This window comes from Rhyacophila brunnea, unplaced genomic scaffold (assembly GCF_057557595.1).
Source record: "Rhyacophila brunnea isolate RB1 unplaced genomic scaffold, BYU_Rbru_1.0 scaffold_6, whole genome shotgun sequence".
Taxonomy (NCBI): Eukaryota; Metazoa; Arthropoda; class Insecta; order Trichoptera; family Rhyacophilidae; genus Rhyacophila; species Rhyacophila brunnea.
Window position 1 is genome coordinate 2,565,741 of NW_028233276.1, and position 15,121 is coordinate 2,580,861.

A 15,121-nucleotide genomic window follows, 5' to 3' on the forward strand; every position below is an offset into this window, starting at 1 on the left:
AGTATCGTAAAGGATAAACGGGGTGAGTCAAATCAACGCCGCAAAATTAGTAAATTTTACACAGAAACAATTAATAATATAATCATTTTTTCTATCGCAATTGCAGCATTGTGTACCTACTCAGACACATTCATTCTGAAAACCTATCTATATTGACGCCATACAGATAATACATAGAATTCTCGATAGGCAATATTCAATACACTATATTTGGATGCAGGGTTTTGAATGTGTGGTGTCCTACGAAAATGAAACGCGCATTATGCACGTGCAATAGTGTGTGTAATACACCAATTTTAACTGAGCGTCCGATTATTCCCATTATTTCCGAGTTCCCTGATTACAAACATCATTTTTTTAGACAAATATGTAATACAAATATTCAATTTATTCGTTTATTGTTTATCTATGAAAGTTAAATACACAACATGTATATTTATTAGCACGGTAACTAATTTATGTTTTTTCTTATTCTTTCAAGACTCAATGCAGGACCTCTACCGAAGTGTGCTGCAAGTACAGGGCCAACGGTTCAACAGGAAGCGGTTCTCAAATATACCAAAGCAACTCCTTCCAGTCTGGATCCAGCAACGCCGGCAGAATCGACTCAACCGCAAGCGGCTCCGGTCTGGTCTCCTCAGGAAATCAGCAATTTGGCACTACTTCTTCCGGATTAACGCACGTGTCCGGTTCATCAGGCTTGATCCACGTTCAGGGCTCAGTAGACCATAAACCAACAGGCTTTGGCAAATTCGACCAGGTTAACAACCAACAAGGTTTCACCAGCCAAGGCTCTCAAAGCGGTGGTAGGCCATCAGGCGATGTGACTCTCCCCATCTCTGGACAACAGCAGCAGCAAGGATTCTTCGACTCATCATTCGCGCAGACCCAAGATTTCTTCCCCGGATCGGGATCAAACTTAAAGCCTGGTATACCATATTTGCCCCCTGTGACAGGCGGCAGTATTGATGAATTAACGCGTCCACCAACACCCACGCCTGCACCATACAGGCCACCAGCACCCAAACCGACACCATATCAGCCACCAGCACCTAAACCAACGCCCTATCAACCACCTGCACCAAAACCCACGCCTTACTACCCACCGTCACCTAAACCCACACCTTATCAACCACAGCCCACACCTTACCAGCCACCAGCACCTAAACCAACACCCTACCAGCCACAGCCTACACCTTATCAGCCACCAGCACCTAAACCCACGCCTTATCAACCACAGCCTACACCCTACCAACCACCGGCACCTAAACCCACGCCATACAGACCAGTTACCCAGGAACCCAAGGGACCCCAATATCTTCCTCCTAAAGAAGACGAGAGGCCACAGCCTTCAACTGGAAGCCAGATGATTTTGCCAAGACCTGATATCGAAGGCTCAATCTTATTAGATGAGACCAGAAACCCACCCAGCAAAGGTATTTAAATTATATTTTATATTTCGTGGTTATGGAACAATAGTGTTTATTGATACCTGATTAATTACAATTGGAAATAAGTACAAGATCAAAAAACTTTTCATGTACCTACCACGTTTTTAAATTTTCTGTTCAATCATATAAACTTGAGAATTCTATGTATTAATAAATACTTTTTTTTGTACTTGATGGAAATACTGAATAAATATTATAGAATACTGAAATGTCATTTTGACATTTCATATTAATTTCCATAGTAACGCACGTATATATTAATAATTTTGTTGCTAGGACCCCCTTAGCAACCAATAATAGTGAGTAGTAAATATTACTTTTAACGATTTTTTTGCGAAACATACAAAACAGAATTAACTGAAAATGAATTCAATTCTGCTTAAAGATGGCCAAAAGTATTAAAAGAATGCATTGTCGTCGTGTTCTGATATATTCTAAAAGATTCAAATGTCTAGCTAGTCGGGAAGTTGGTTAAAAATCTTCAATCGTCCAATACAAATCTTGGACAAACAAGAAAAAAATTGTACTGGACACACAAGAAAAATCTTCACCGGACAAACAAGAATACGAGCTAATAAAAACGTGGTAAAATACAGACGACAAGCTATTGCAGTATAACATAAGAATTTTATACAGTCATATTGACTGGCGTAATCTAGTAACGGGGTTACAAAACATGCGATTTAATAAAAATGATGGTTACTTAAACCCTGACGGCTAAAATTATTAAACATGGAACATGTTTTGCCAACTGATTCTCTGAATGCTGGTTGTCCAAATTCGAAAGAAAATTTATTTGTCAAAGATCCACAGAATTCAAACAATTTTACTTTTCTGAAAATTATGTAATTACAATAATAAAACTAAAGAAGTAATAATAACCGACGAACAATACGTCGCACATAATGTAGGCTACTAAACGTAAAATTAAAATAATCGACGAGCGTAAGTAATCGGGGTCTATAGTTATTCTACGTCTATTTTTCGTAACGCTTTTGCGTCGGAGATCATGTGTAAAACATGTTTCATGTTAATAATACCTATCTAGAGAAAAATCAATATTTTTATATTCAAAGATTATTTACAACTTAAATCCATTGAAGGAATTAATCGTATTATTATTACCATTGACATGTAATTGGATAATTTTTCTCATATATAGGAGAGGATTGTTGGATAATTCACCTTTTTTACGCTTTAGTATTACGACAGTAATTATTATAAACCGGGTACTGATACGTGCTCGAGGTGCCCTTAAAATATCAAGTTAAGTGACAGGGAACGGGATCCACAACTACTTCCGTAGCAGTCACCATGACTTTTCGTGTATACCTACTATCTTCTCGGGTAGAGAAATTACGAATGGCCGACGAATCCGAAATGCGCGCTCGATTCCTGTCAAGTAGGTACCAAGTTACGAAAGTGAGGAGTGGGAACCACGACCATTTCTGAACCTGGCACTGTGACTTGCGTGTATGTGTATACTATCGTCTGAAGTAGATGAATCACAAAATAAACTGCGTCTCTTATATTATGTATACGGGTCTAGGACGATTCGGCGCCGGGACAACTGGGTGCCACGCAATCAAATGAAATTCGAAAATATATTATAGACGTTCGTAAATAATATAGGTACCTACTTTTAATATTATTATTTATATTTAAATTATTGTAATACTTAGTGAGAATTTAAATATGCACACGTAAATGATGATTTAATTGTGCATATTGTTTAAATGAGCAGAGAGATCTTTTATTTTCATATAAAGCCTAATGCATAAAGTCCATTGGCGCAGCGAGTGGGGCGCTCGCGCAAAATTTCTACAAGTGGCGCGTAAATTGTCGAAAATACAACGTAATCAAATACGCCAGCGCACACTGGATTTGACGACGCCTTGTGCCCGCCTGCCGCATGAGTCACCGTTTTTCGCTTCTCGGCGATACGTATTAACGAAAATACAACGGAGTCTATTAATTGAACACGGCTAGCAAAATCATGCTCCTCGAAGCGTCGTCGATAAGACCATTATATAAGAACAGTGTACGCTTTGTTTAGTTATTGCGTGTCCGATATTTAATTACAATCCCCGAGAAATAATATAATATTTTTATTGCTTTGTTATGAGAGACGCTGTAATAATAATTATTTTGTGCTCTTGGGCCCCTTATTACATAGGTGATGGGTAATGCGCGGCAAGAGGCGTGTGATTATGGTTATGAATATACGCTTCTTACGCCGACTGCGCCCGCTCGTCCGTCTTGGTGGGCTTTATGCCTTAAGCATGATAATTTTCAATCCGCAATAAAAAACATTATGTTAAAAGCAAAATGAGTTAAAACTACCAAGTAGTAGATAGAAACTGATTAAAATTCCTCGTCTACTTTCTGTATACAATCGTAACGAAAGTCTATTTATTTCATTCGACAGTGCGGCGCCCAATTCTCCCGGCGCCCAGTTGTCCCATTCCCTATGTATACGACAACGGTCATAGCACCTGAACTGTTTTATGAGAATATCGTGGCTTATTTTTTCTAGTAAGGTTTTGTATGCTTATCCCGTCTGTTGTTTATGTTTACAGTAACTCCTGTCCCAATTATTCCATCCGCCTGCGCCGCTGCTTTGAAATGCACGAGCAAGGAGTTCTGCACGGCTGATGGTATCATTTCCAACACGAGCGTGTACCTCACCAAAGACCAAGAAGAATTCAGAGTACCCTTGACGGTAACTTACCATTTTATATATTTTTATATTATCGCTTCAGAGTAATAGAGAAATAGAACATACATAATTTTGAAAACACTTAACAAAAACACATAACCAATAGAAAAAATATTAAAAAAAAAAAGTATGACACCCGCAGGAATCGAACCTGCATCTCTTGGGTTTCGCGCCCGAGCACATTGACCACAATGTTAAAGGTGCCGTACTTAATTTCGTCAAATTTTAACTTATGGCTCTTATAATACTTCTCTGAAGCGATTTTCAAAATTGAGCTACATTGGTTATCGGCTTTTGTACTAACCTAACTAACCTAACCGACGTCATGGATTACTCCAAGATATTTTGTGTTGTAACTTACCTACTTGAACTTGCTAATAATTTTTAATTAACTATTTTTTTTTATTCAACGAATAATTCACAAGATTTAAGAATATAATATTCTAAGTATTGAACATGCATAAATTTGAAATCTCTTCTGAAAAAAATGTATTTTATAACCAATAGAAAAAAAATCTGTGGAGATAATTATAATTATTGACGACATTGTATTCAAAATTATCTGACGTGTGTAAACTTCCTTTAGTCGATAGTAGGTATATCTATAGGTAGTTAATAAAATATTTTTTTTATTCAACGAATAATAAAATTCAAAAGATTTGAGAATGTAACATTATTGCGAATCCAGTGGATGCGGATTCGAGTTCCGCCGGGCGTCGTATTTTTTTTAGATTTCTAATATACTGATGTAGATAATGTGCTCTTAGAAGACAACTAATAAAAAGAACTTATATGTAATTGTATTTTTACGTTTACCGTTCTAGGATTGCAAAGACCCCTCAACCGGTTTAGTAGGAAAGTGCTGCCGTGATCCGACATACACAGACCCCTGGCCAACAAACCAGCTCGGCCAATGGGTGCCCGGAGCATTCGGTGATACCGGAGCCTACAAAGCAGACGCTAATCGACCCAGACCAAACGGTGGACGTGGACCGAACGCTGGAAGAGGACCCAACCCTGGCCGTGGTCCCAATGGACCCAACAACAACAACTTCCCTCAAGGCCCAAGACCAGAAGGATCAATCAATACTCCAATCTATACCGCAAACCCGAATAACCCTGGATCGCCACCTAATTACCAACCCAACCCAAAATACCCAACTGGAAATGTTAACAACCCAGGATTCAACAATCCAAGAAACCCGGGATCGCCAAAGAACCCAACTAACCCAGGTTTCCCGCAAACCCCAAATAATCCTGGATTCCCCCCACAGACCCCTGGTAATCCCGGAAACCCTGGTGAACCCACCTACACTACTGGACAAATTCAACTAGGCAACTACAATGAAGCTGGAACCTGTGGAGCAAGACGGGTAAGCACCTAAATCTTGGATTGATCCTAAACTATAATATCTCAATAGTCTAGTACTACGACACTTATTTTAATCTGTTAATGGTAACAGAACACAGGTGAACATAATATATTTTATATGTACCTACTACATACTATATAATTATGTACAAGTAGTGTGCATATATACACATTTTGTATTAAGTAGGAGGCGCATTTTTTCGTTAAAATACAATAGCACTACGCCCCTGATTATGATCATAATTATATTTTTATTATGAAATAAAGATTTTATTAAATATAATTTATTCTTTCCATGTTTATAGGGAGGACAGAAGCCTTTTGGAAACAAAGATGCATTCGAGACAGACTTCGGTGAAATACCATGGCAAGCAATGGTGTTGCTGCAAACTAACAAGTCTCTCCTTTGCGGAGGAGTCATCACTGCAGCGAATGTTGTCCTCACCAGCGCTCATTGCGTTGAAGGGTAAATAATATATTTCATGCTATATCATCTAACTTTATATAACTTATATTTTCATAAATATAAATCCCTAGATCAGAGTTGGCGAACCTTTTTACGTACGCGTCCCAAAATTTCCCAAATATTATTTTTCGACTGTCTGACGTGCCGAGCAGTTTTTCATGGAGAAAAAAAATGGTTTTTAAGAACTCTAAAAATGATGATGTTTTAGATATCACTCACAGAACAAACACACATAATAAAGCTTTATCACTTTTTTCAATTACACCATACATTTCGGTCCACCAATTTTGAAACTGTCTGCCAGAATTACTATTACAAGCTCCACCAAGTTTTGCTTTCTTATTTGGTACCTACAGCAATTTCTGTGGGTAGAAATGAAATTGTTTGTTACTGTAATACTTAGTTTGGTTCTTTACGCGCAAATTGACACCAACATTACTCTGATAGGTGAGGCATTCTCTCGCTATAGTGGTCTCAAGGATTGTAAATCTATGAACATCTATCCCCCGCCGCCTGATGAGGTTAGTGCGATAATATTATATGCGACGCATAAAGCCTGAGGACCAACCTATGCAATTATATATTATTTAGATTTAACATAATGCTTATTCTTGAAGAGTATTTTTGACTGCTATTTTTTTATACGTATATTTATTATTATAGCTATATTTTTTTTCCTTTCAAAATAAAACATTTGGTTGCCGCTCAAAACCACCTCAAGTGCCACTAGTGGCACGCGTGCTATAGGTTTGCCACCACTGCCCTAGGTATTGTTTTCAATTGACATTTTATGTTTTTGGATCTTGAACATGAATATTTGTGACTATTCTATTCTCCAACTTTCTTATACCGTAAGGGCTTATTCTAAGATTCGAGAATGCTGTTAAAGCAGAATGTAAGACTTAAATAATATACAGCTGTACAGATACAAGTACTACTTTTAGCTTTATGAATAAACTAGAACAAGCCCGAATTAATCATTTCTTATAAAGCAGTTCTGCTTTAATACCTACTAGATCAGTCATGGTTATATAACTTTTTTATTATTTTGAATTCGGTTCTTCTAGTATATACTGGATGTTTGAAGCAGTCTTTATTTATCTCCAATGCTACTTGAAGATTGTGGACATTATTTTTTCCAAACTGTATATTGTAAAGATTTGTTTCACTGAAAATATTTATTATTTTCCAGTCTTGAAGCACGCAACGTCATGATCAAGGGAGGAGAATGGAAACTGGGCATCGATGAAGAGCCAAGGCCATTCCAGATCATCCAAGTCGAACAAATCATCCGTCATCCATTATACACACCAGGAAACTACCAGTATGACCTCGCCGCGCTGGTCTTACAAGAGAGACTGAGATTGGCTCAGCATATCTCACCGATTTGCTTGCCCGGCCAGACAAAGAGTGAACAGACACTCCAAGGACTGCAGTGCGTCACCACCGGATGGGGAAAACAAGTGTTACAGAGTAAGAAAACTTATATCTAAAATATCTTTATTGTTGTTGTAATAATATTGCTTAAATTCTTGATTTCATTTTATAAAGCCGGGTACTCATTAGTGAGCCGTAACTGTAACCGTTCCAGATACTATAACCAACTCTAGATGCGAAATAATTATTTATTTGGCTCGCGAACTAATTATTTGGCGTCCATACTGGTTACTGTATCTGCAACGGCCATAGTTACGGCTCCCTAATTAGTACCTGGCATAAGATTATTAAATAAATTTCTTTATTCAGGTATGTTCTTCTCTGTTCTTTCCTTTTCTATAATAATTATTAATAGTTCAAACATATTATTAATTAAAATGTATTCAGTATGTATTTGCAATATTCTCTACTGTCTATTCCAGTCAACATTCCCAACAGCATCATGCACGCAGTGGATATGAACTTGATACCCTCTGGCCAGTGCCAAGCTCAGATCTCACAGAACTACCCTCATCTGTTGAGTCAGTACGATCCCAACTCCTGCATCTGCGGTCAACCCTCACTAGCCAGTGCTAGCGTTTGCAAGGTATGTAACCAAATATTTTATTTATCTTATACACCAGAATAATTGAATAAAATATAACTTTTGCCTTCTTTATTCTTTCTTTCCCTTCCTCAATTATTTCTATACCAAATGATAGTTTCTACCATAATAATATTATACCTACTACCTATTTTCCTTTATTTTACTATGGAGAGTAAGTAGCTCTCTTTTATATGAGCCCAAAACATCCTGAAAGTAACATGCGCCAGTTTTTCCTTTGCTTAATCGTTCAATAATAGTTTTACAAAAAAAAATATGCTTATCAAATAAAATGTAGATAAACAAATTAGACATTTCAATAAACCAAACCAAACACTTGACAAACGAAACAAAATTGACTATAGGTATATTATAGTTATCTAGGAAACATTACTAAAGACTTAATGTCAAGCTATAGTGCAAACAACATCTTCGGATACGATCGTCGCCTATAAATAAAACGAGATAATAAAATTCATACTGCACCAGAAACTCGAACTTTCGTAAAACAAAAATATATACTGCAAATTCGTGCAGACTTTTCTGAAACGGAAGTCAGGTTTTCCCGCCCACTGCCATAGACAACAAGCAGTGGTGCCAATGGCAAAGACGGTAAAATGGGAATTCGTTTTAAGCGGGGGTTCCCTTTGCTCTTCTTAGTAATATTGTTTAGAAAATATACACAAACAGTTACAAGAACCCGCGAGTTAACTCGCCCGTGGCACTGATCATGCAAATGATGTTCTAGTACCTAATCAACAATCGAATCAATCAAATACCAATATCCAATATTATCCCCTTCTTCTTCTCCTTCCCATCTTCAATAGAATAAATTAAGAATGGAAAATCCTCATAATAACTTAATTATGTACCTACGATTTCTTCCAAATCATTTTATTATGTATTTATTATCCAATCATTTTCTTTGTTAATTGTAGAGCACCTATGCAATCTGTCAACTGTCACTTTTGCCTACAACACAATACAACACCTTGTTTGTTATTTAAAAACATGATTCATTTAATATGACAACATTCTTTTTGGCAACTTGTATGCATTAGTGCACAGGTTGGTACAAGGAGGATTCTTTAAATAACCGGTATTTTATTAATTAACCAATAATTTATTTTAAACGTTGACACATCATCACAAAGTATAATAACAATAATAATATATTCATGTCAGGTGGCTGAATGGGTTATCTTTTTCTATTTTATATTGAATTGACAATAAGTTCTAAAAATCCAGTGAAAATTTACGAATCAATAAATTTGTTCATTATAATATTATTACACTACTGGCAATATAATCTACAACTTTATTTGTACAAAAAGAAAAATGCAAATTCAAATTGGTTTTATATGGCCAGCCAATATAAGAGTAATTTTATGCACGTATACAAATCATAGATTTGAAAATTAACATATTATTTTATATTCATAAAAATGGAGATTTTTAAATGATTATTGTTGTTACCAGATATGGCCATTTTGTCAAATGAACCATACGCTGGTATTATAACATTGCCCTCAGAGGTGAAAATTACATGAATATAGGAAATAATTAATATGGTAATTGAGTTACCAATCAGTAATATTATTGTTAACTTGATCGGTCAATAAATTATTAAATCTGCAGATAAACAATGAAACTAAAATTTATTATAAATGGGCGGTGATTCAATATTATTTAGTTGAGCAATCACAGAAATCGCAAACAGCAGTTTATCATACGTGCATTTTAACAAAATGTGAAAACAGACAAAGTAAAGAATATTAATTTTTCTATGATTACCAATTCAACCACACTAAAACGTGGATACTCCATTGAGTGGTATAATATAAAATCCCCACAGAACAGATAATAAATAGAATTCCGATAGGCAATATTCAATAAACTACATTTTGATGCAGGGTTTTGAATGTGTGAGTGTTCTACGAAAATGAAACACACATTATGCACGTGCAATAGTGTTTGTTATACACCAATATTAAATGAGTGTCCATACATAAACCGAGAGCAGTTGTGAGTATTAAACGTATGACGTATTCTTGACACGTGCTTAAGAAAGTTTATCCCGGATTATTCCTTACTCAAGATCGGTTACCTGCTACTCCTTACCCGTTAGGTATTTCAGTTCCCATTATTTCTGAGTTACCTGAAAATCACTCTTAGTATTCTCCAAGCTTTTTGATATTCACACAAATTGTAATTAAAATTGATAATAACAGAAATTGTATTCATTTATTGACATAATATTATTCTTTAACCCGTGTCAGTTGACAACCGAAAGATTGAATTTTAAATTAAGAACAAGTTTATGTTAAAAAGAGAATGTAGCAATGATATTTACCATTTTTTCGAATAAAACTCTTCATAAGATATATTGTAATTTTATGCAGACCAACAGAATGAGCTGTTTGTTGTCATTTCGAAATTTTCCGTTGGATATTTAAAAAAATTCAATCATTAAAATTTTAAATTATACTAAGTAAACTAGAATATTGACCTTGTGGTTGCTGCGGGTCCGGCATTTTTATGGTGTCTTATTAGCTGCCATAACATAAAACCGTCACTCTGGATTGAAAATAATTATAGCAAAGATAATTAATTATTCTCTAGTGATAATAAAGTCAAATGATTTAATTAATATGCAACTAACTGGTAACATTCATTCCACTTTATCGAGGAAGTTATCTTTTATTTTATTACAAACAGGTTGTATTACATATTATATTGTTTGTAAAATTTTAAATACTTGCATTATTTTAATGATTCTTTTTCCCAGAGATCTATGAATTATGAAAAATGTTCATCTATGCAAATGGATATTTTATAATATAATTATAATTCTGAGGATTAAACGAGTATAAGTAATATTATAATTAATAACAAACTACGTAACTGTTTTGTGTTAAAAATAATAACCATTCTATTCCTTATATTATCTCTTGTTGGACTTGTGGAAGTTCTGTATAAAATGTTATTATTTTAACAAATTGTAATATTGTTATAGTAAGATTGTTCTCTTATAAAATCTTATATAATTTTAAAAACTATCATCTAAAATTTGTATTCTTAGTTCAATGAAAACAAATAAGTATGACTGACAAAGTTTAGTGTCCACTATTTATGTCGAATCTCCACAACTTACCTCCACCATCCCCTACTGAAATGTTGTGATCCCTAAAAAAAACTTAATGAGATTTTCTCCATTGTTGACTATAATAATATGTAATGCATTTACTTTAATAGGATACTTGAATAAATATATATTAGTATATAATGTTTACAAGCTTGTGTTATAGCGATACCAAAACTACCACTAAGTGAATTAAGTGAGTGTTGGTATAGTACCCCCCTCATAGTGAAATCCTTTTTTATGAAAGGTTCACCGCTTCATTTCATATCTTCTGAAGTTTTGTCAGTTTTGAAAATATTCTTTTATTAATTATTGTATTTTTTAATTGTTTTAGGTTGACATTGGAAGCGCTCTCGCTTGCACTAATGGTGATGGAATTTACACCTTGGAAGGAGTTTACTCATGGGACGCAGGTAAAGATCATAATACAATTTCAATATTTGCTAAAATTAAAAATAAAATCTACTTATTTTGATGAAACTTTTTAAATTTAAATTAAATTAATTGAAATTTAATTTAATTCAGGATAAAATATAAAATAAGTTTTTATATCAAATTATTTAATCGGCACTCATGCAGTGAGCAAGATAACGTCCTAGACTGTCGATGATGAAGCATATAAGATGAGTTTAACATGTTTTTACATGCCAAATGTATCTTATAGTCCTGTACACGTGCATGGATTTGCTTGCACCAATAGTGGGTATTTTAAACTATGGCAATAATAACTGTTTACATGTAAAAGTGCTGCCTGTCTCTAGTGTCTCTCCAATCTCATTCTTCAAGCGTAAGCTAGACGCGATGTTGTCATCGTATGGTGCTATTTGACAAATTCAGACAGGTTCAAATGAGTTCGTCGATAATCGGTAAACGTAAAAATATTATGTGCGGTGTAGTTCGGATTTCTTCCGGTAGGTTCGCCACTATCGTTCTACTGTGCATGCGCACCGCCATGCAAGTACCTACCGATTGTTGTGTGAAAATTCAGAAGCTTCTGAAGTTTTTTGATACATGCATGCAATCTTGCAACTTGCACGATAATACATACTGTCAGCAGTAAATCCATGCAAGTGTAAACGGGGTATTAATCGTGTTTGAAGATAGTATTCTGATATTGTTATAATAAATTATCTATTGATTCAATGGGTAAAGATATCCCATAACTTAGAAACTCCTAAATCTTCTGAACTCTATAGTCGTTCTTATATAAAACTATTTATAAACTTGTTTTCATTTTATTTTTTATGTAGACAATCTAGCTATATAGTGTTTCTTAAACCAGTAGATATTCATAGGTATTGATTTTTTTATTCTAGGTTGCAGTTCTGCAAATCAATTGGCATCATTCTACAAATTCGATATGAGCTGGTACGAAAGTTCTGTAGGCTCAGCGTCCGCCCAGACCCAGGTCTACAAAGAGTACAAGATCAATGGCCAGCAACAGCAACAGCAGTCTTACCAGCCCGAGGGATCACAGACGCAATACACAAACACCCAATATCAGACTCAGCAGAGCGTAGACAACAAGAGTTACGCCCTGTCAGGTCAGAAGCAGTTCCAGCAAGCCGTCAAGGGGGGACACGAACACGCGGCAGGAGAGCAGTGCCACTGCTTCGAAAACGGAAAGAAATAAACGTGATCGGTTACACATATAATAAAACTGTCCAATAGGATTGAAAATATACTATTTCCTCACAGGAATGTAGGTTGTAGATGAAAATATTTACATATTATAAAAATAGCACAAGAAAAAGACTTAACATTAATTGATATAATATAATAGCAATTAATGTTGAACAAGCTGTTATTATAATTAAGACGATTTGGTATATTTTCAAACTATTTATATTTTTGTATCATAGATATTTAACATAAATATAAATAATGGACACTGTTTTATACGATTATTATTGTCTATTCTTTGACATTTACTCTGAGCATTTACTTCGACACTCTCAGTATTGTCTATTATATTTTAATGCCGCACGCATTGGTAATAATTACGTCACGTGGTCAATGCTTAGAGTAAAATGTCTAGAAAGATGTTAATTATTATTTATTTCCAATTCGAAGATTTAACGATCGTTTTAAGAAACCTAGACTGGGACATAATATAAATTATTTTGTTTTGCAAAGTGGTATTTATTTTTGATGAAATAGTTCTATGGGGTACTTATAAAAAAAAGAGATTTAAATTTCAATTTATTCAAACTAAGTAACATGCTAATTATTATTGCATTATTACCATCATGACATGAATCCTAAAATAATATTCTTTTTTGTGTCTGTCTATTACCTACTATTAATTATTATTACACCCACGACCAGATTGATGATAAACAGTAAACCATTGTCTTTTTTATAAGTTTCAAATAAGAATTCAACAAAAAATGGGAAAATTATTAATGTACAAACAAATTTTAATATAAATTTTATATTTGTTTATTATGTAATTAAATGTAAAGCTGCATTTAGACCAAGCGAGCGAATGTTTGTTCTTCCCACACTCCAGCGAAATTCCCTCGCTTTTTGTTGAGTGAGCATAAGAATTTCGTTGGAGTGGGGGAAGAACAAACATTCGTTCGCTTGGTCTAAATGCGGCTTAAAATGAATTTCTCATGGTTTATTTTGAAAACTGGCATATTACAGCAAACGACAACGGGTTTTATATTATTATTATTAAATATATTTTCAAATGTATTATTTAAAAAAAAATTACATTATAATACTTACTATGTTTACAATTTAATCGTAAATTTAAAAGATTGTTTTGATCCTACCTACAGAGTGAACAGGATTCAATTTAAACATTCCGTATCAAGAAAATATAATATACATCAAGAATTTATAAAAATATAATATTATAAAACTGTATTAGATAACACTATATTATTATTATTATTAAATACTTACTATTTTTTTTTTAATTATTTTGTAAACTATTTTGTGCAAAATTTGATTTAGAAGCTTTTTAATTACCTAATAATTTATTTAATATTATTCAGTTTATGTTGACAACGAAAAATAATATAATATTGAAGTTGGGTACCTATGTACCTACTGCAATATAAAATAATTATTATTCTATATAAGCCACAGGCATTTAAAAGTGCATTATTTCTAATTATTAATTAAATACTATATTGAAATATAATATGTATTATTTTTTTTGTATTTCTTAAGACTTTTTTTCGTAAATTTACTATTTAGGAGAAACAATTATTTTTAGAAATTATATTGAGAAGTATTCCACTATTAGTAGTATAATAATACTCAAATTTATTTTAGTAATTTTATACGTATAACATTATTATTGAACAAAATTATTGAATTTATGTATATTGAAAGAAAATAATAAATTTACTATAATCGTGCTTATTTTTGCATTCGCCTATAGAGCGAGACGTGGAATATTATTGTATTTTATATTAAAAGACAAAATGAGACAATGTTAATAAATATATTATGGCAAAGTAAAAACTGATGAAATGTAATAAACATGTCATACTGTGATAAACTGAAAATTGTGTTTTTTTATTTATTTTTTATAAATTTCTACCTCTTCTTCAATGACCCTTAGCCGCCTCGTACATATAAACTTGCTTCGTCTGCCGCACAGCGATAAATCAAAACTTCTAGGAACGTCGCACCGATGTTGCATATTATGAAGTCACACACACAACAGTCACACGTAATCTGTCGAAACGTGGATATGTATGGGATGCGCTGACCGGCGAGCTTTGATGGTCTATGCAGGAATGATTAATTCGAAGCGTGTGCGTATGCGTATTGGCAACTTTAACTCGCATCCCGAGTGTGTGTGGTGCTATTTTATTTAACAGATTCGGACATGTCATGAAAATCAGCAAACATCAAAATAGTTCATATTTTTTCCGCCAGTTTCGCCCCTATATTTCTACTGCGCATGCACAGATATAGGCAAGTTTCAAC

The 15,121-nt window shown here is 34.0% G+C and overlaps 1 protein-coding gene across 1 annotated transcript in view; it reads left to right on the plus strand.

The window, feature by feature from the left end:
• LOC147065095 (uncharacterized) overlaps positions 1-14,694 on the plus strand; it is a 106,238-nt gene extending 91,544 nt beyond the window's left edge. The window contains exons 3-10 of the mRNA XM_085957109.1: positions 482-1,436; positions 4,031-4,173; positions 4,995-5,543; positions 5,848-6,008; positions 7,201-7,481; positions 7,868-8,031; positions 11,505-11,583; positions 12,487-14,694. Coding sequence (XP_085813235.1) covers positions 482-1,436; positions 4,031-4,173; positions 4,995-5,543; positions 5,848-6,008; positions 7,201-7,481; positions 7,868-8,031; positions 11,505-11,583; positions 12,487-12,803 — 2,649 coding nt within the window. The 3' untranslated portion in view covers positions 12,804-14,694. The remainder of the gene's footprint in view (positions 1-481; positions 1,437-4,030; positions 4,174-4,994; positions 5,544-5,847; positions 6,009-7,200; positions 7,482-7,867; positions 8,032-11,504; positions 11,584-12,486) is intronic.
• The last annotated feature ends 427 nt before the right edge of the window (positions 14,695-15,121 follow it).